At 47.5% G+C, this 20,902-nt stretch overlaps 1 protein-coding gene across 3 annotated transcripts in view; it reads right to left on the bottom strand.

Moving 5' to 3' along the window:
- IGDCC4 (immunoglobulin superfamily DCC subclass member 4) overlaps positions 1 to 20,902 on the bottom strand; it is a 97,625-nt gene that overhangs the window by 6,868 nt on the left and 69,855 nt on the right. For 2 of the 3 annotated variants that reach the window (XM_069866379.1, XM_069866382.1), the window contains exons 9-18: positions 20,015 to 20,152; positions 18,424 to 18,597; positions 17,634 to 17,867; positions 12,726 to 12,833; positions 11,652 to 11,835; positions 10,840 to 10,967; positions 9,853 to 10,023; positions 9,212 to 9,349; positions 8,620 to 8,725; positions 7,349 to 7,583 (exon numbers count right to left, since the gene is read on the bottom strand). In XM_069866379.1, the coding sequence (XP_069722480.1) occupies positions 7,349 to 7,583; positions 8,620 to 8,725; positions 9,212 to 9,349; positions 9,853 to 10,023; positions 10,840 to 10,967; positions 11,652 to 11,835; positions 12,726 to 12,833; positions 17,634 to 17,867; positions 18,424 to 18,597; positions 20,015 to 20,152 (1,616 nt within the window). The remainder of the gene's footprint in view (positions 1 to 7,348; positions 7,584 to 8,619; positions 8,726 to 9,211; positions 9,350 to 9,852; positions 10,024 to 10,839; positions 10,968 to 11,651; positions 11,836 to 12,725; positions 12,834 to 17,633; positions 17,868 to 18,423; positions 18,598 to 20,014; positions 20,153 to 20,902) is intronic. The other variant, XM_069866381.1, reaches the window with a different exon arrangement.

Raw genomic sequence — 20,902 nt, forward strand, 5'->3', positions numbered from 1 at the left:
GCAACCAACCCAGAGCAGTAAGAGCCTACTGACAAATACTGCAAAGCTGTAAGGGAACGGGGAGAGTGGAACCTGGGCTGAATGATCACAGCACTGGCCCTGGCACAAGTGATGCTCTGCAGCATGGAGCAGTACCCTCAGCTCACGCCTCACAATGCTGAACTGCTTGCTCTGTGATGCAGACACATTTCCTGCTCTGAGCTAGGTTTGGGTTAACACTCTGCCATTCCCCAACAACACAGAGGCACAAAACTGGGGGCCTTATTTTTTTCTTAGCAGCAGACCACCAAGCAATTCTTAGCTCAGCTTTAAATCCCCTGGGCAACCAGTGTTACCTTGTTTGTAGATCTAATTAAATTATATGGGCTGAATGCAATTTGTTCTGGGTTGTCTCAGCTTCCCCTTGCAATAAACTGTTGAATGCACACCTCTGTGTATGGGAAATGTGTGTCTTTAAGAGCTGGAGTTATTTAACAGCTCAGACTATTAGTTCACATACAGAAAAGTATTTTCTTTCCAGATTCTGGTTTTATTGGACTGTCCAGCTTATACCTGAGCCCATCCTTGCTCCTGACTCACATACATACACACATACACATGCACACATTCAGATTTAAGGACCACGAGAGCCAGTGCTCTCTGGGCTCATTCCACAGATCATAGAATCACAGAATGGTTTGGGTTGGAAGGGTCCTCCAAAGCCCGCCCAGTTCCAACCACCCTGCCATGGGCAGGGACATCTCCCACTGGATCAGGCTGCTCAAGGCCCCATCCAAACTGGCTTTGAACACCTCCAGGGACGGGAAACACCCAGGACTGGACACAGGACTCTAGGTGAGGTCTCATGAGAGAGGAGCAGAGGGGGAGAATCCCCTCCCCTACCCTGCTGGTCACACTTCTTTTGATGCAGGTTGGCCTTCTGTTACGTGGTACATGTTGCCTGGATAGAAAGCAAGAGGCCGAGTCAAGGCTGGAGATAAGAGAAAATCCTGACCTGACAGAACAATTGTGCCTGTGTACATGTGCATACAGAGTACTGGTGGTGCAAGCACAACGGATGTGTAGGATGAAGACACAAGGCACTACGCATTCAAACTCACCAACCACCCGTTGTTCGCTATCAGGCAGGAGAAACTGAGATTTCTGCTGTGCATATGTGGCTGCTACTTACACCGGCCAGACCTATTCCAACAACAGTCAACGTGGCACGAGTCCACCCAGGACATCTAGGAGATTTCTGACATCAGCCTGACCCTATGTGAGTCATTTGACCTCCTTGTGCCTCAGACCATCTGGCTGGAAATTAGGTAGAAATACACAACCAGATGTTGTATGTGAGCCAGGCATTCCTAAGTCAGCTATTCAGCAAGAAGCAAATGCTACCTCGTGCTGTCCATGCTGGCAGAAGGCACATTAAAGCGCTTGTGTATGTGCTGAAGAGCTGCCTGAGCCTCTCATGATCACTCTCTGTCCATCTCAACTTAAGCGCCATAGAGGCTCACACCTTGTAGGAGGCAGAGGAGCGTTACATCCCAGCACCAACCCCAGGTGATAGGAGCTCGGCCACTACTTCAGAATCAAATCTTAAGAAAACAAGCACTAAAGGGCTTAATAAATAAAAAATATTAGGGGCTCAACTGAGCCAGCAACATGCGCTCACAGCCCAGGCAGCCAACTGTATCCTGGGCTGCATCAAAAGAAGCGCAGCCAGCAGGGTGAGGGAGAGGATTCTTCCCCTCTACTCCCCTCTCATGAAACTCCACCTGGAGTCCTGTGCCCAGTCCTGGAATCCCCAACATAAGAAGGATATGGAACTGTTGGAACAGATCCAGAGGAGGCTACAAACATGATGCAAGGGCTATGAGAACAGGCCGAGAGAGTTGGGGTCATTCAGCCTGGAGAAGAGAAGGCTCTGGGACCTTAAGCTGGGGAAAGACTCTTTAGAAGGGCATGGAGTGACAGGACGATAGGGAATGACTTCAAATTGGAATAGGGATGATTTAGATTAAACGTTAGGAAGAGATTCTTCATGCTGAAGGTGGTGAGGCCCTGGTCCAGTGGTGGCTGCCCCATCCCTGGAGGTGTTTAAGGCCAGGTTGGAAGGGGCTTTGAGCAGCCTGGTCTGATGGGAAGTGTCCCTGCCCATGGCAGGGGAGTTGGAACTGGAGGATCTTTTAAGATCCCTTCCAACACAAACATTCTATGATTCTATATGTTTATTCGACAGCACCTGCAGAACAGTGGTCTCCAAACACAGCACTGGGGCTATCAAGCACTCACTAATTTAGAAGTGGTTGCTGGAGGCAGCCTTTGCTGCTCCTCTCTCTGCAATCCTCAACAATATATTCTGAGTCAGTAGCATTCCCTACTTGCTCCCTTTCTAAGTGAACAATCATTAAGCTACACTTTAATAGCAAGAAACCAACCAAGCAATCATACACAGATCACAATAAGGAATATTGCTAACCATGAGCATTCAAAGAACGTGTTCAATTTGCTTCTGCTGCCATCTGAAAGGCTTTCTGCAGCTACAGCACTGACTCATGGCTTCTGTGCGCCTTTTCCAAGGAACATACGTTCCTGAGCAAATACTGCCTGGAAATCTCAGCATTCAACCTACACAAACATGCACAGAAATGTGTGTCCTATTATAGATGCTTACATGTATATTTGCCATCAGAAAGATCTGAACATCGTACGCATACACACACTCAGAGCAAACTTGAAAACCTTCTTGCAGGCATCTTGTGAATACCAAAGAACATGGAAAGAACTAGGCAGCTCTACTGCAATCCCCTGTGGACCATCTGTTAGCGGAAATGTCAATCTGTCATGTTTACATAGGTTTTGATGACTCTGGGAACAGCCTGTTCAGCTCTGGCTGAAATTGGCTGCAGTGAAGAACAAACTTGTTTTGTACCAGTTTGCAACTTTCAACAAACAGAAAAACCCATCAGCCACACAACATGGCCTATATCCCACATGTTGTTCAAGTACATTATGTTTGAAAGAAGGGGAAAAAAAACCTCTTGGGGCTTAGTCTCTAAGGCTGGGCAGCAGCAATTAACTGCAGGACTGTTTTCATCACAGTCTTGAAGGTCTTGTGTGCCTGAGAGCTTCTCTATTTTTCAAGCAGTATCTCCTAGTGCAATAAACAATATTATTTATTTCTACACTAGTGAACAGCTCAAAAGACCAGGAAATGTTCTCTTGTTTTTTACAACACAATAACAAAAGCAAGGAGTGTGAGTCTAGCACTAATTTATAGAAGGAAAAGCCCTTTGTCAGTTCACTGCAAATGCAAGAATGAAAACTAATAAAAATATTTCCCAATAAGAGACGTTTCTATTACAGTTGAATCCTTATCAAAGCATATAAGTGTTTTCATTTTAGCCTTTTTACTGGTAAAAATGTGCCTTGATCACATCACCTACAGTGACAAGTAATGATTTCATGCAAACAGATGAGCTGAAAATGAACATGTAGGAAATGTTGACCTTGAAACCCCCTTTGTTTTACGAGGATGGTTATTTAAGCTAGCTTGAAATCCTGTGCAAAACAAGGCTGGGGATGGTCCAGCTTAAGGGTGTCACAGCAGAGAAACAATTCATGGCTGACCAGTAATGCAAAAGCTCCGCATCATGCAAACACACAGCCAACCCTGCCCGCAGCTGTGCCCCTAAACAAGATGCAACGTAACACAAAGCTCTCCTCAACCCAATAAAGGAGAATCTCTGCTGGTTGCCAACAGGAGCACAGCTCTCATCTAAGGCTTCTCAGAAAACACTGGGACTTTTTTCCACCCAGAAAAATTTCAACACAAAATGACAAACCACTTGAGTCGATCCAAGTTCCCTGATGCATTGCAGCCTTTGCTCTCCAAGTCACGGGGATCCTTCATAATAAATGCAGTCCCTGTGGGGAGGAGGCCCACAGGGGAGGAGGGAGACAGCAAGCAAGGAAGGTTCCAGCTCACAAGAAGCACAATGGCAAATGTTTCCAAGCCAAAATGCTTGCATTTGGCTTCATTCAATGAAAAGCTGAAGTAGTCCATGGAAAGCAGATGCTTTTCAACATTCTTCCCCAACCCTTAAACTGCTTGGCCCAAAAGCAGCAGCGACAGAGCTGTCTGGAGTAGAGCCATTGCAGCATCCTCAGTCCATCTGTCAGGGGAAACAGAGCTGCATCACCACAGCCTGTGCATTACGGTGTCATTTATAACGCGGACTAATGAGAGCGTCAGTCCAGGAGTCACTTGAAAGGGGAAGAGAGTAAGAGGGGAAAATTTCTTATCGATGTATTTACAAATCCTTGTGTGTGACCGCTGGGAAATGCACAGAAAGGAAGGAAAAGGGCCTGCTAAATGGCCGAGCGCACTCTTGGCTAATAGAGCTGTCAGCCGTACCAAGGGGCCCCGTGCTGACAGCTAGGCTGCACCTTCATGTCCTGCACACAGGGACGGGGTGGTCAAAGGGCTCTGTGGGTTGTCCAGCAGTACCAATACTCTCCCACCTTCTGCTTGCACCAACCTGCACCCTCAGCATTACTTCCAGTGGCTCAGGGGGAATCACAGCCCTACATTTGAAGAAACTACCAATCTTGACTTGAAAACACACAAGGGGACTTCTCAAAACCCTTGCCTGTGACTCTTTGCAGGAGCCAGTTCAAGTCTCAGTGCTATTAAAGACTTCCTGTCCTCAGCCTCACTGTCCTCCGGTCCCTATAGCTGCAAAATTACATTCACTCACTGCTGACTGCTTACAGCACAAGGACAGCCCCTTCTTTGTCTTTGTACATCTCTTAACAACATGGAGCCTCCAGTTTCCACTGGAACCAGGAGCTGCCACAAGAATGAAAATAGCAAAGAATAATCCATGAAACGAGCTAAGCAATGAGCCAGCATGTGAAAAGCCTGCAAGCATGGGAGCAGCTCTCACTGCCACTGCAAACAGCAAGGGCTACTCAGCCAACAGAAAACAGGTTTCAGGAGTGTAACTTGAGGACAGAGAGGCAAGCAGGGAACAGGAGGTCACACAGCCCTGGAGCTGCCAGTCTCCTGGCATCACAGCTACACAAACCTGCCCAGCGCTGGCAGCAGCATCAGACTAAGAGTGTCCCAGCCAACATCCTGAGCTCTGTGGTGAAATGATATGCTGTTAAACAAAAGGGATCCTTGAAACACTTCTCACTCCCTTTCTTTATTGACTAAGGCTGCAAATAATATTACCCAACCCAGAGCACCCTGGGGAGCTTCCCCTTGCCAGGCTAGACCAGATTCCCTTCCACATGGATTTTCCCTCTCCTGTGGCTCTACACATTTCTTGCCATGGGTTTTCACAGCCCTAAACACACATGGTATCAGAGAATAAAAGAGAAGGCAACAAAGGCAGCTGGCCACTGCAGGGTATGAAGCTCCCAGCAACACTCAGCTCCAGGCAGGGCCCCTGGGGTTTCTGGCAGCCTTGCTCAAATGGCTGCTGGAAGAAGCCTTTTGCAGCACACAGCAACTCAAGGAACTGACAGCACACTCCTGGGCCTGGGCTGGTAGCATTTTGTCTACAAGCAGGGAAATGCACACACTCACAGCTGCACCTGACTCTGATTTACATCTGCTGCAGGGACCAGGCACGTGGGTACCAGTCCAACCATGCTCAAGAGAACTGCCCAGTGCCTTGACTGCCCAGCCACGCAAAATCACGTTGCTATCCAGATACGTGGTCTCTTGGAAATGGCAATATAAAGATGGGCTTGGCCTGAGTCTTTTCATCTTTGATTATAGATATCAGAGTACAGACAAGACACAGCCGTGCTCAGGGCTGGCTCAGGTGGCACGTCCAGCAGGGAGTGGGCAGTGGAGGGAGCAGGGCCACCTGCGTGGGAACACATCTCCCTCCAGTGCCCACTCCTAGCAACAACAGCCTGTTGCTCCCGATGGCCACTTGAGCTCTCCCTCACCTCGAGGTCATCCACACCAGTAGGCAAGGGTGACAACACTGCTCTCCGGGTGGCTGCATGCAGCTGCTCCTCAGTGATCCTTGCTTCCCTACCCACATCCATCAAAAAACCCCAAACTCTTTATTCTGCTGGCAAAAAGCCCCAGTGAATTTAACTCTCCATGGCCGTTCTAATTATGGAGGGAGAAACACAGCCAGAATCATCCCTGAATCTCTGAACACAACTGGACACTGCCAGCCTCTGCCACAGATGCTGAGGACCCCGAGCTCAGACTGGCACTGCCCTCTCCAGCCCCTGCTCTGCACAAATCTCTGTGTAAACCTTTGCGGACAGGACTGCTGCTTTGGAAGAGACATGTGGATATGCTGCCCCAGAAAGGCCTCGCAAGAAAGGGAACTTCCCCTCACTGCGACCTGTCATCAGGGTAAGTCATCGTCACTGAAAACATTTGTTCCTTATTTAACAAAAAGCTGTAGGAAATGCCTCATGCTGTTCGGCTTGGGTCCAGACAGGCAGCTACATTCCACCCAAATCCGTAGAGGCACCGTAGCTGCAAACTGCCTCTCCTTCAGCTGCGTGCTGATCAGTCACAGCACTTGGGGATGGCCAAGAGCACAGCTTCAGCTTGCAGGACCAGTAGAGCCCGCAGAAGACGTGGAGTTTCCAAAAGACCATACTTGCAAGGACAGGTCTCCCAGTTAGCCAGGTATCCTGAACTCACCTTTCTTCCCGTGGCACACGAGTGCATCGTCAATGCAAACGTGAAATCCCATGTGCTCACAATACATTTGTTCTACTGAACCTCCTAATTACTTCACATGCTCTCCCTGGGCTACAAAGAGAGACATAAACAGATTAACTAAATTAGGCCAATTAGAGGTTCCCTAATGGAATGAAATGTTTCAGGCAAGCTTGAGAGAGGAAATGGGCAGGGAAGAGTGTAAGACAATGCAATGGCAGGCAAACCAAGCAGGGCAGGAAGAAGAAAACAGGGCTTCAAACAACAAGGCTACTGCAATTTCATCTCTTGTGTATCTCCAAGGGTATTTCAGTGAACACACTGTTTATGGACAAAGCGAGAGTATCCTTGAAGGCACAGCATCTACCCTGGACATCCCGCTTTCTCACCCCATCAATAAGCCACCACAACAGAAACAGCACAGCTTTCTGCAGTAGGAAGTTTGGTAACTGCTTCTCTGCAGATGAAGGGTCACTGTCTCAGGATATAAAAAGGGGTAGCAGATGGGGATCCCCAACTTGGATCTGACAGCCAATACTATCAGCACCTTGCACAGCCAGGACGAGATCAGACACTGGCTTTCCAGCAGTGACAGACCAAACAAAGGCTCTCGTCGAGGGTGGGAGCCCAGCCACCACACACTTGGGTCCTTACCTTCCTCTTCCCATGGACGATGTCCTCAGGGAGGCTCGTGTGGATGAGGCTGTGCACTTCTGTCAGTTCTGTGATGTCTCCCAGGGGCATGGGTGCATCCTCTGGGAGTGGGGACATGAGGGACTCCAGCTCATGTGAATCTGAGGTGGTACCAGGAGCTGCCACCCCTTGCCTGCTCCGGTGGTAGTAAGTGTGGTTGCCAGCTGCCTGGGAATCCAGGCCTGGCAGGGCTTCCCTGAGGGAAAACAAGCAAGAGTTGACATCTCTCATGAGCCTCACTGTCCTCCATCCCAAACAGCCATGGACTCCAGAGAAAGCGGTCCCCTCTGAGCCACTCAGCCTGTCCTTGTGGAAGCAACCAGGCCAAATCCCCCCCTTGCCCCGCCACTCCTGAGGAAGAGGATCCTCTACCCACATCCTACTGCAACAGCTTTCACTGCAGTAACCTCTCACCAGGCACATCTCTTCACCACCTTCACTAATCCTAAAGCTTGTACAAAGCCTGGTGCTGGATGCCAAGCCCTCCCCTCACCAGTGGATCCTAAGGGTGGCAGATAACACGATTCCCAGCACCTGAGCAAGTGCTCTGTAACCCCTGCCCATGGGGAGCTGTGTCAGTCCTGCCACTGCTGCTTTACAGACAAGAGATACAATGGGACAGAAATGTGTGGTGGCCACATTAGGATAACACTTCTGAAGTTTCTTGTTCCTAGCCCCAAGATATGCTGCCAGCTCAAACCTCTCCTCCAAAACTAATAAGCTGTCCTCTGATCATGGTCTTTCCAAATGTTTGTGGCTGGACTCAGACCCCTGGGAAAGCAGAGGCCTTTGGGCTGAGTCCAAGCCTCCTCAAACCAGCCGTCCATCACTGGGAATCCTTTCATCATTTCCCAGCTGCAGGTTAACAAACACTTTCCCGACATCCTCAGCGTTGTCCAACCTCAGAAGCAGAACACTGCTCACACTAACACATACAGGTAATAATTGGCAAATAATGATTTTTTTTTCCCTTTTCTTTATTTTTTTTTCTCAGAGAAAGCCCTATTAGTCTAAAAATGCAAATTAAAGAGAAACTACTGAGAAAATAAACCAGTGAAAGGATTATACTAGATAAGCTCTCAGCCAGTCAGCATTGCAAGACTCGATCTTTGTATTAACTGGTGTCATACACCACACCCCAGACAGCCCAGCTGAACACAGGGAAGCAGCTCACTGTATTTTGTTTCCTTCCACATCTCCTCTACCTCCTGCAACGGCGAGGCAGCACCTACCTCTGCTTGCTGTTGCGGAAGCTGGCACACATGCAGAAGAGTATGCAGAGCAGCCCCAGGCAGACTCCCACAATGATTCCCGTGACAGAGTGGATATCCAAAACATCTGATAGGGGAAGGACAGACATAATTTCAGCTGCTAGTGGGAAGAAGGTACAAAGATTATTCTGACGGAGAAGCACCAGCTTCACTAAAACCAAAAGGTGATGCCTCTATGCTCATAAGGGCAAGAGATTACTTGGCAGGGACAATTCAGAGCAGCTTAAAGCAAACAAGCACCTATGCAGATTCATTACACAGGCCTAACAGAAAGGCAGCAAGATGCAGACTGCATGTGCCCTTCCACAGGAGCTGGGATGGGAAAGAGAGATGAAGTTTGGCTGTGAGATGGGTTCTGGAGCTGCCTGAGGCCTGTGGAGCTGGATATCTGCGGACTCTGCTGTGATCCTCTGCAAGGCCTACGCGCAGTCCTATCTCTCATCCTGTGCGGTGACATCAAGCAATTGCTTGGCAAACAGAAATGCTGCTGCGGACAAATTGTGGTCTTCAGCAACACAACTCATTCCTGCACCAGGACAAAGAAAATTCATACCAGACAGCTTCTCCCGGAGTGTGTGCACATCCTTAACATTTGAATAAGGACCAGATCCCACAATTGTCTTTGCTCCCATCTTGAAAAAGTATCTGGTGTCACTTTCCAGGCCATGCACTTCAGTGCTGAAGATATTTCCTGATCAAAAGAAGGTCAAAAGAGGTTGAAGATGTGCAGTTTCAAGAGTATTCAGAGGCAAAGCAGCAGTGGAATTCTGTTGGACCCTCAGAAGTGAGGGATTTTGTGTCATGAGCTTCAAGAGTAATTGCTACAACTCTTCAGTATTAACAAATGTGCTGATTAAAGAGCTGATGATGCAGAGTGCACACGTTACTGCTGGCATACACTCTCCTAGGAATTACTGGCTGCCAGCCTGTATCTGCAGGATGCTTGCTGGATGAGAAAGCCTGTTTCAGCCCTAGACATGTATTATGTCATGTCTCTCAGTAGTTGTGTCCAGGAGCAAGGCCCAGAATACACCCCAAGAAAGCTGGCAGTGTGAACTCTAAAATGTTTATTTGTGTTTGCTCAAAGAGGGGTAAAAATCAGAGCAGCAGGACTGACCAGCCAGGGCTCTGTGGGCAGGGAAGAAGGCACGAGGAAGACCTAGTGGGGTATAACAACACCTTTAGGAGGCTCACCTTCCCGAGTCAGCAAGGTCCACATGTCATCAGGCTGCGTGTTGTTGGCATTGTACAGGATGAGGTACTCCACAATGATGCCATTGGGCTCAGCAGGGGGGCACCAGTGCACCTGGACGGCGTAGGGGTTGAGTGGGTGCAGCCGCAGATCAGATGGAGGAGTCGAGGGACCTGGAAGAGACAAGGAGAGAGACAGCATGAACAGTAGAAACGGGAAGAGCAACATTCAGCCTGAAGAGCACGATGACTGCTCTGTGCCTTCAGTGTCTGCTAAAGTAGGGAGGGGGTTGAGTCCTCATCCCTGGAGGTGCCTGAAAGATGGGTAGATGAGCTGCTCAGGGATATGGTTTAATAGCGCACAGGTATGGTTGGAATCAACGATCTCAAAGGTCTTTTCCAACCAAAGGATTCTATGATTCCATGACTCTATAAAATGCTGAGTGACCTCGGTGGCCAGACATCTCATCCAAACAAACTGTGTAGAGTGTATGGTGAAGATTGCTGAACCCAATCAGGACTTGTGCATTGTAACCAGCCAGCCAAGGGGAATGTGACAGTGCTAGTAAAGCCATGTAGCTCAGTGAGACTGTGCAACATTGGTCATGTCTGAAAGAATACTGAAACACAACTATTCCAGCTTGAGACAGGACATACAACACCTCCAAAGCACATCATTGCTGCTCTCTGAAGCTGAACTGGAGCTCTCCCTGACAAGAAGGATTTCTCTGAACCCAGAAGTAATCCCATAATAACAATGTTGTCCTAATTCTCTGCACATGCTCGTCTCCGTTCACAAAGCAGCACTCCTTCAGTGGGTATGGGAAAGCCACCAGGATGCTTAGTGGCTCTCAGCCTTTTATGTACTCAGGGACGCCAGATCTCAGAGGTGATCTGAGACCACATCTCTCAGAGGTACATTAGGAGGGATTTGAAAGAGATTTGGGGAAAGTCAGGAGAAATCAGGATTCAATTCCCATAAATACTCACGGTCAGGAAGGGTGAACCGCTCCACCACACTGCCGAAGGGCCCATCGATGCCAACACCATTGGACTGCACAGCAAACTCATACCTGGTGTAGGGTTTCAACCCACTAATGAGAATGTCTTCATCCGAGCTGCCAAAAGAGGACACATTCACAATGCCACGAACACTAGATGGTTCTCCAAACCAATGTCACCTTGGTAGCTTATCAGGAACACTGTAAGAGATCATCCTAAACTCCTAAAGCTTTAGATTTTTCATCTCAAGTCATACAAATGCAAGAGCACTCAGGTCCCAGTTACAGAGCAAAGCAGGTTCCCAGCCTCCAGGACTATTTTTGATGTACTTGCAGAGAAAAGCTTGAAAACACAACCTGGTTGCAGGCTGAAAACCAGCCTAGGAATCCAGATTTAAAATATAACCCCAAATTATTGTAACTGCTTGAAGTCAATTTTTAATCAAATCAATTTTTAAATCAAACCTGCGAGGACCATCTCACAAATCAGGAACGCTTTGATACTGCCATAACTGCACCTGGCTGTGTTATTAACACAGAAACAGGCATGTAAGGTTCAACCAGCAGAAAAGATGCAGAAACCAGCTAATAAATGATCCCTTGGTATTCAAGTCCCAGACGAGTCCCAGAGCCGCATTTCAGCAGTTCTGAATGTATCTGCGACCAAGGCAGACATCTCCAGTGTGTGAAATACCCAGGAATTTGCTCATTACTGGAACTTCCATGCAGGTTCCTCCTGCCCTGTGTTTATTCCTGACACAAGCAATACAAGGCAGATGAACCCATAGCATCCCTCCTTACCTTGTGTAGTATGTAACGAGAGAGGCATTTTTCAGGCCCCAGGGGCTGAAGCGCACAGTGTAGTTGACAATCTTGACTGTGGTGAAGTCAGGTTTCTTCCACCTGAGCCATATGGAAGTTGAGCTGTTGGACTCTGCATAGACTTGGACTGGGGGCAGTGGAAGACCCTTCTGTACAGGGGGGTCTACAGATCGAGACAAAGAGAGAAGAGAGATGTGGAGATGTACATGACTGTACAGTAAACATGGAATCAAATAGGTGTAATTTGTGAAGCCTCCACTGATGTGGTGGCCTCCAGCATAAGCCTAGATCCTCAGCTTAGCCCTTAGAGGTCCACACTTTTCCTCATATGTGGGAAAGATCACAATAAGGATCTACACACCAAGGCAGTGGTGCATTGCTGTGGAGCCCAGGAGATCAGCTTCAAAGGTTCCTACCTGACAGGCCTACTCTGGGGTAAGGAGCAGATCAAGCTTTCATAGAATTACAGAATGTCAGGTTGGAAGGGATCTCAGGGATCATCTAGTCCAACCTCTTCAGGTGACACATAGTTCAAATGAGATTGCCCAGAACCCTGTCCAGCTGAGCGCTAGAAGTGTCCAGTGTAGAGGAATCTACCACTTTCCACCATTCCACGACAGCCTGGCAGAGCTGAGAACGCAGCCTAGACCTGCAGAGCTTTTATTTTCTTTATAACACTGCAAAAAGCCTGGCATGCTGCTAACTCGCACTCTGGAATCTTTATAACCTAAGAGATGAAACTCAGGCTGTCTGGCATTTCCAACACCATCCCTGAGCCACTCTTGGGGCCAGAGAGAACACAGTGGAGGCCAACCACATGCAGTACAAGAACAACCCTAATGAGGAGGGGGATATTTTGCTCCTTTCTCACTTCCCAAGATATTCTTCCAATGCAGTGTGCAATGACTCAAACTGAGTTTCCTTATACTGGGACCTTCCCCATTTTCGTATTGTCCTCCTTCAAGCTCGTCTTCTGTAACTTTACCTCTACCCCTCCTTTGAAGCCACATGTCAAGCAGAAGAGACAGACAACAAATGAAGGGCATGCCTCACCTACTGCTGTTGCAGGTGCCTTTTCTGTTTTGCCCTTCCAAACCGCTGCGTAACCATCTTCGTGCTTACTGAATGCCACCACCTTCACCTCATAGAGTTTCCCAGGAGCTGGAAAAATCAAGCAGAGTTTGTCTGGGGTTATTTTGGCTACCAGCTCTCCCCAGTTAAACATGTTTCCTTGGATCTGACCAGCTTTTCTCACTATCCAAGAAAGTAGCTTGTACAGAGTTGCATTTGCTTAAATGCATTCCAGAGCGCCCCTTCCACTTAAAGGCATTTCACATTCAAAGACATCATCACAGCTGCTCTCTGGTTCTCCCTTCATGTTTTACAGAAATTAGCAGCAGCAGGTGGACTTCCCTCACCAACAAGGGTTAACCAGCATCACAGCCGACAGCACATCATCTCAGGATCTCCTGACTTTTCTCCCTCACAAACTACTAAAGAAACCTACGCACAGTGACCCCTCTCTCTACCCCTCTGAGGTGGATGCATTGTTTATTCTTCATCGGTGAGGACATCCTTTCCTCTCCAAAATGCACCTCCCATTTCTAAAGTTCTCTCTGATTTATTCACTGCTGTGAGGATCTCCCAGCAAGTCCTCACATGCCCTGGTGAGTCACTGGCAGCTTTTGTTGTGTGGTGATTGTTTTGCCTCCACAGCAAAGTTCCTTGATTTCCAAGTAGAAAAGCTCACACAAAACCCACACCAGAAACTGGATGATGCTCACTGCACACCCTGCCCATCAGACAGCCATGTACTCTACAGGGAACTTCACACTTGAACCCAAACTGAGCTGTAGGACAGGACACTGTCTCCAAGCAGTGCTGCCCTGGCCAAAAATTCACTTTGCTCTTTCCTCCAGCCTTTCACCAGCTGAAATACTTCTCTGCTGTGTTAAGTAATATCTGAGGTTGTTTTTAATGGAGATATTTAATCAAAGAAACAACTTGGGAGATACAAAGTTGTCAATAAGACACTTGCCAGCTTCAATCTTCAGCAGCCAGCCCAGTCAGAAGCTCAGCGAGAGCAGCCCAGACTGTCTTTGGTTGCCTTGGCTGCAGCACATTGATGAAGTTTGTTAATTTGGGATGTGCCTGCACATTCCCTGCCTTGAAAGATCACCGCTTTCTTTGCCAGACAATGCAAGCAGAATAAAACCTTTCTTATTGAAGCCAATTTTATTATTACTGCACTGATTACACTCCCAAAGGCTAATGGTACCAATTACCAAAGGCTTTCTCTGCTCCACAACACACGTTCGCACTCAGAATATAAAAACAGTTCAGCCACATTTTTCTCCCCGAAAGAATCCCAAAAGCAAACAGAGTTTTGTCTGCCTCCAAGGCAGCCTGATCTGCATTTCCACACTCTCCAGCCACAGGAAAACATTTCAAACCCACACAAGGGGGAGATGAGGCCAAAGGGCACTCAACTTCCAAATGGCTGGGACCACAGGCTCAGGGAAACAAAGAACCACACAGCTTCTCTTAACAGCACACACGCTCCACCTCCTGCCCGGCCTTCACTGAGGCACAAGTTCATCACAGATGAATTCAAAATGATGAGGAAGAGTTCACAGATGTGACACAGCTGTGGGCAGCTCCTGTTGGAAAATGAAGTGAAGCAAAGGACAAGTCCTCCATCTCCATCCCTGGGTAGGATCAATACAGCAGCCACTTTCACATGAAGCCAGAGGAGCTCTGTCACAAGATCAGGCATTTCACATTCTGAAAATGGGGGTATTTTGGATTTCTCAGTCAGAGCCTTGGCTTCAATTTTTATACACAGGCCCAGGTGTTCAAGGTCTTGGAACATACAGACATAAAGCTCGATCAAGCTGTCAAGAAGCTAGTAGGCAGCATAAAAACAGATGTATTTCACTGCATTCCACCATACATTAAATATTAGCAGAATAATCTAGTCCAGATCATTTCAGATCACTAATCTGGATGACTGCATAACATATCCAATATGCTAAATACATTGGTTTATTCAGTTTCTCAAGGTGTTCATGTTGGCCAGATGTCATATATTATACTTTTCTATAAAAGGGAAAATACCCCGATCTCCAGGGAGTAGCTCCCAGAGGAACACACTCTTTTCATGGGGATGTGGAAGACAGGATCAGATCTTTACTGCTCATTTTTCATGTAGATTGTGGGCCTGGTAGTCGCAGAGCACTAACTGATAGAATGCAGATGGAAATGAATGAGAATTTCTCAGGGAAAAGTCCTCCTGGTGGTTCAGGACAGCTTCCTTTTGATTTCGTTGGTTCACAGAACTGCAGCATTTCTCACATGCCTTTGAACAGTTGCTCAGGTCTCGCAGGATTTTAGTGCCTAGCTCTCAGAAGAGTCACAAGGCATGCCATTAGCGATATCACTCTAAGGAACATGGTTCGCTTCAGAAGTAGCAACAGCACAGGAGAAAAAGTCTTCTCTTGTTTCAGATGACACAAATGGGAAGATCTGGGACATTATCAACAGCAAAATCAAGCAGAGAGATGTTGAGTGCAAGGCAAAAAGATGAGGAAGCCTACAGGGCAGAGAAGAAGAGGTGGTGGACAAAGCTAGCACCTTTTCAATAGCAGCACCAGCCAGTGCAAGAGAAGACAGAAAAGAATACTAGCACAAAGACCCTTACTACAACCTAAAACACAGCCTGAAGTTACAGGATATCAGGGGAGCAAAGGTGGGCAAGGCTCTTTGCTGGTGTAATAGTTGTGCCATCACTGTGAATAAAGAGCAATTGTGCTCAAGCAGCTCCATCCAAAACTGCTCTCTGCACACCATCCACTGTGAAAGGAGCTCTCTCCCCAGGAAGTATTTCCCCTCTTGCCCTGCTGTTCTCCTGGAAAGAAACAAGGAAAATCAAGAAATAAGAATCAAGCTATGCAGGAACAAGCAGTGGGGCAGGAGTTTTGTCTTTCAGGCTATACGCCAAAGCAAGCCAAGGGACACTACAGAGGTGTTATGGGGCATTTAGAGACAGTGTGGCAGCAGGATGAAGCCTCCAACAAGAAAGGTGGATCTTGTCTGCACTAAAATGGCATGCAACCATGCCTGAGCTGCAGCCTTGCATTCCCAGCGCCTAACCCTGGGATTCCCTGACAGCATTTCAAACCCTGGAATAGGCTTCCCAGAGAGGTGGTCAATGTCTCTGTTAGTGACATTGTTAGTGTTTAAGAGGTGTCTGGATAATAGCCTTAATGATTTGCTTTTCCTTTTGGTCAGCCCTGAAGTGGTCAGGCACTTGGACTAGATGATCGCTGTAGGTCCCTTGCAACTGAATAGTCTGATATCAAGAGATACTCCAAGAGACAGTGTTGGGTATTTTGTTTGTTTTTACAAAGGGCTCTTAGGAGAGGTTCCCACTGCAGACATCCATGAACTGGGATGTCCCCCCAGCTAATTCCCCACCAGCCAACATGCAACACAGACGACGTTAGGGCTGCCAGCCTTTCCTGAGACTGCCACCCACTCTGCCTTAAGATCCTTAATGCCGACGTAAGCTCCTGTGCAGGTTAGCTCCCTGATATAAACTCAAACCCCTCTAAATCCCAACCACTCATAGTTTAATGTCCAGACCCCTGCCTTTCCTCGCAAAGCCAGATTCCTGACCCCTTCCTTTATTGTACACATGCAGGAACATGTCAGTCAACAGTGTAAGGAGGAGAAAAGAGAACATCCACGGCTGGCAGAAACCCAAGACTCTCTTCCTGACACAATGAAAGCCAATGCACAACCACCAAATCATAAGGAAGCCATTAGGGCTTAACGGATACCCAAATTTAAGGAAGTAATTACAGAAGAACAAGCAGCCTTCTCAGCAGCATCGTGCCAGAGCATTTGGAGCCAATTCAGCCCACTCCCAAGCCCCTCTGCTAACTGACTTGACAGTGGTTAGTGCAGCGCGTGATGATGTTCACATGTGGTTTTCTCCGTCCAGTAATTACAGATCTAAATTCTTCAGAGAAACTCATAACTGTTAACACCTTCTCAGTAGCAGGATGGCTGTAACATGGCTGGAAACCTACTCAGTGATGACACAAACTGTCTTTCCAGGTGCTGCAGTCTGACCTTTACACCACGCATAATAAACACGCTAGACGCGTAGATGAACCAGCATGAGAAACACTCGCCCCATAGTCTCAGCTCACTGGGTAGCAACAGGGATGAAGCATGGAGTGGGGGTGGAAGAGCTCTAAGAAGTAGAATCCTGTTTCAAAGATGTATCTGCCATGACTCCTCTCTCTCTCTCCATCCTGTACCAACTGGCAAATCAACTAATTAGTACAATCAGATGTTAGAAACACCACTCCTTATGGGAAACACCAAGCACAGGCAGGCAGATCAGACAGTGGTGCAGACTTGTTCTCCAGCCATGGATACTCAGTCTTCTATCCTTCTATGGAGGAGAATAGTGACCCAAACCCAGCATGCTGTGAATTAACCCATCTCTACATTTTAACAGAGAGAGATTTCAAAATTTCAAACAGCATTCAATTATGGAGCTTCTTAGAAATACACAGGGAAGGAGAGATCATTGTCCTGACTGCAGATTCTAATCAGGGCACCCTTTATAGTAACACAATAACAAACACTAATTGATTCACATCCACTTATTAGCGCATACTAAGTATATTAGTAGCCCTTGGTTAAAAATACACTCCCTGCTACACTGGTGTCTTGAAATTTCTGTTTTAAACTCTGCTGAGAATGAGCCCAAGAGCTCAACTCCAGAACTGATTTTGAGTTCTCTTAAAGCTCACACAGTCCTGGTCCTGTGTATCTGCAGTCAAGCAGACAACTGAGCCTCTTGGGAACATCCTGGGGCTGCTACAAAGTGCAAGAGCCAGACCCAGGGTTTCCACATCAACCGCTGAGAGGACAGAACCAGCTAACCTAGTCTAGTGAGCTCATACTGCTTCACTTTTTTCTTCAGTTTTATGGGTCCCACGTCCCAGCTGTCATCTTCAGCACCATCCAAAGGGCTTTCATCACTAGACTCCTCTGGGCCCACTTCTCGGTAGTAGAGTTTGTAGCCAGATATCTGGGCATGGTTGGCTGGGGGCTGCCATGTTATCAGGAGAGACTCCATCTTTGCTCGGACTTTTAATTCCGTCGGGGCAAATGGAACTGAAAGAAGAAAAAGATAAGGGACAAATGTACAGCCACTTGTCTCCATTTCCCAGGCATGTCCTGGGCAGTGAGGAAGGGGTGTAAGGAAAGGCTGTCCTGTTGAATGGGATATCTCCACTGTTTGAGAGAGTGGTACAGTTATGCTCTAGTGTTGACTTTACCAGCTGGGTAACACAGGAAAAAACAATGTCACAAAGCCAGCATGGGAATTTCTCAATGTATTCCAAGATACCAACATCTTTAACCACTGCTGGAGTCTGGCTTGGGCTCAGCTCTCTGTGGCAAAATCGTCTATCCACTCCCAAATGCCATAATATTGGGGTTTGATTTTTTGTTTCTTTCTTTCCTTATTAAGAATTTTCACAGCTGCACATGGAGGGAGGACCAGGCAAGCAGCAAGTTATGCAGGGGCTGCTCAACAGAAAGATAAAGGTGGGTACTAAAACCAACAGTTATAACTTCTTAATGAAAGCAAACCCCTCTGATCATTCCTCAAGTTCCCCAATGTCCTGCACACTCCATGCCGAATCCCAGGCACCACCCAGCCTCCTACCATGCGTCTGGTTGTCTCTGTCAGGAGTACGATGCTGGGTCCACTCAGAAGGGGCTCCATAGCCCACGCTGGTGCTGGCTGCAATACGAACTTTGTATACTTTGTTGGGATGGAGCGAATAGAGAGTGATTTGTGTCTCATTTCCACCCACTTCAATGGAGGTGACCTGATCTGCTGAAACAGACAGAAGGGGACAACATTGAAAAGACGGTTTTCCCAGTCAAAGGGAAATACAACTGAGCAACCACAAAGCCCAGCTTCCCCCACGTGTTCTGCACACCCTGAGCTGGTTTGGCTCTCTCACTCCAGCAGGAAAAACTAGAACTAAAGACTGAGCAGAGTAGATATCCTGACCAACAATCCCCTTCATCCTATTCAATATTGCATGCTGCTGTCAGCACCGCTGAGCCTTCCTGGAGGGGAGCTGTCAGAAGCCTTGCTGCAGATTATATGACAACAGAACAGGAACACAGGCAACAGTAGCTGGTGATCTGTTCCAGTGTTCCTCATTGTTATATTTAAATTCTCACCTTAACTTGAACCAGACCCATCCAGCAACCCTGCTTTCTGCAAAATTCACACCTTCATCCATGCCAGACCGAGGTTTTATCACTCCCCCTTCAGCCCACCCAAGTTCATAGGGAGGCAACAGGAAATTTAAACTGAGAATGACCTGGGATTTCACTATAACAACTAATTGATCTTGCTGAAGATTCATATTCTCCATTTGGTGAATGTAGAGGTCTTGCTTTTCAGCTTCACCTGGTGTAAACTCAGCTGGGAGCACTGCCACTCCTACATAACAAAATAGTGCTGAGCATGATCCCTGGACTGCAAATATTTCCAAGGTTTTGTGAAGCCACAGAGCCATGTGCAAGCTCAGGGCAAAAACCCAAGAGCTAGGAGTCACAGTGCAGGCTACTAATCCAGATCAAACACTTGGGAACCTGTCCAGCACTTCATCACACTCCCCATCCTTCTCCTGGTAAGAATCATGACCCTGGGAAGTGAGAAGCTGCAGAGCTTTGATGGTTTTAAGAGCAAGTACCCAGAAGGATTTGCAAAGCAATCACATGTGGAATTGGAACAGCCACATCCAGCACAAGGAAATGTTATCAACCCAGCTGAAGGCTTCTTAAGAGTGTCTGCCAACATAAAGAAAACCAGATAAACCCCAGCAATAAAGCAGCACAGTCTGGCCAGGATACTTGCTATTTTTCCACAAGGATCACTTTGATTAGACTCTATTTTAAAAGAATTAAATGCGTTTACCCTTCTTGCCCAGCCAGCATAAAGCTCTTCCCCCAAACACACAGTGGAGATGGCACCAAAGGGCTGCTTATGAAGACACTCATGGGGCAGTAGAAATATGCAAGTATCAGGCCATTCCCTGGGGACACAGGCACCTCTACAACCACAGAAAAAGGCAACTCAGAGTGGTGTGAAGTCGCACAGAACAAGCACTGCCTAGACCACCACTAGCAAAGCAGAGCTAAGAGAGGGCTCTGTTTTCAGCCTTGCACCTCTTTGCCTTGACATGACATGCTGTTAACACTGCTAGAGCAGAAGACACAAATGGTGTTTTGCTCACCTTCCTTGAGGGTACAGTAGTCAATCTTGTACTTCGTTATCTTGCCGTTACTCAGCTCTGGAGGAGGAGGCAACCAAGTCACACGGATGTCACCAGGAGTCATGCTCGACAGGGACAGCTGAGGGGCAGCACTAGGAACTGGGCAGAAGCAACAATGGGAAGTCAGCAAAGACCAGAGAAAGACATCAAAGGCTCTCTCCATTGGCTGAAGACCACTACCTGGTCTCGTTTGCGCCCAGCCGCTGGTGACAGGCTGTCTGTACAGGGGGAAGCAATACCCCACAGCTCTCCAACAGCTCAGAGCATTGGTGGGGTGTCTGGGGAGCAGAGACGGTGGGCTGCTCAGCTTCAACAGGCTGATAAGAACCTGCTGGCCACACCACACTGCTCCCTCAGGAAGCAAAACCTAAGTGACCTTATATCCACTGCAAACTGGGCAGGTTAGCACAAACCAGCTGATTGGCCTATGTTGTAGATACTAAAGGCAAAGGCACATAGTTCCAGGAATCTCCATTCCCTTAAGAATCACAGCTCTGTGCTACAAGCAGCTTTTGTGCTTTCAACTCATCTTTTCAGGCTTCAGACACATACACACGGGAACACACAGTTCACTCTGTCAGGAGTATTAAAAGCACATAATGCAACCTGCAGCATAGCAGGGCCTTGCACAACGTCTGCCAAAACCATTGCTTCTTGCCTCACTCCTGCAGTTTATTGAAAGCTGTCCATGTTCTCCCCCACCGGGCAGCTGTCCTTCTGGCACTCTGCCTTTACTGCTCACAAAATGCTACATGATAAATGGTAAAATCAACACATACAAACTATTGGTTCTTAAGGGATCCAACTTGAAGGCTGCTCCCAACCCTACAAACTGTAATAGATGCCTTT

The sequence above is a fragment of the Phaenicophaeus curvirostris genome, chromosome 12 (assembly GCF_032191515.1).
Source record: "Phaenicophaeus curvirostris isolate KB17595 chromosome 12, BPBGC_Pcur_1.0, whole genome shotgun sequence".
Lineage (NCBI taxonomy): Eukaryota > Metazoa > Chordata > Aves > Cuculiformes > Cuculidae > Phaenicophaeus > Phaenicophaeus curvirostris.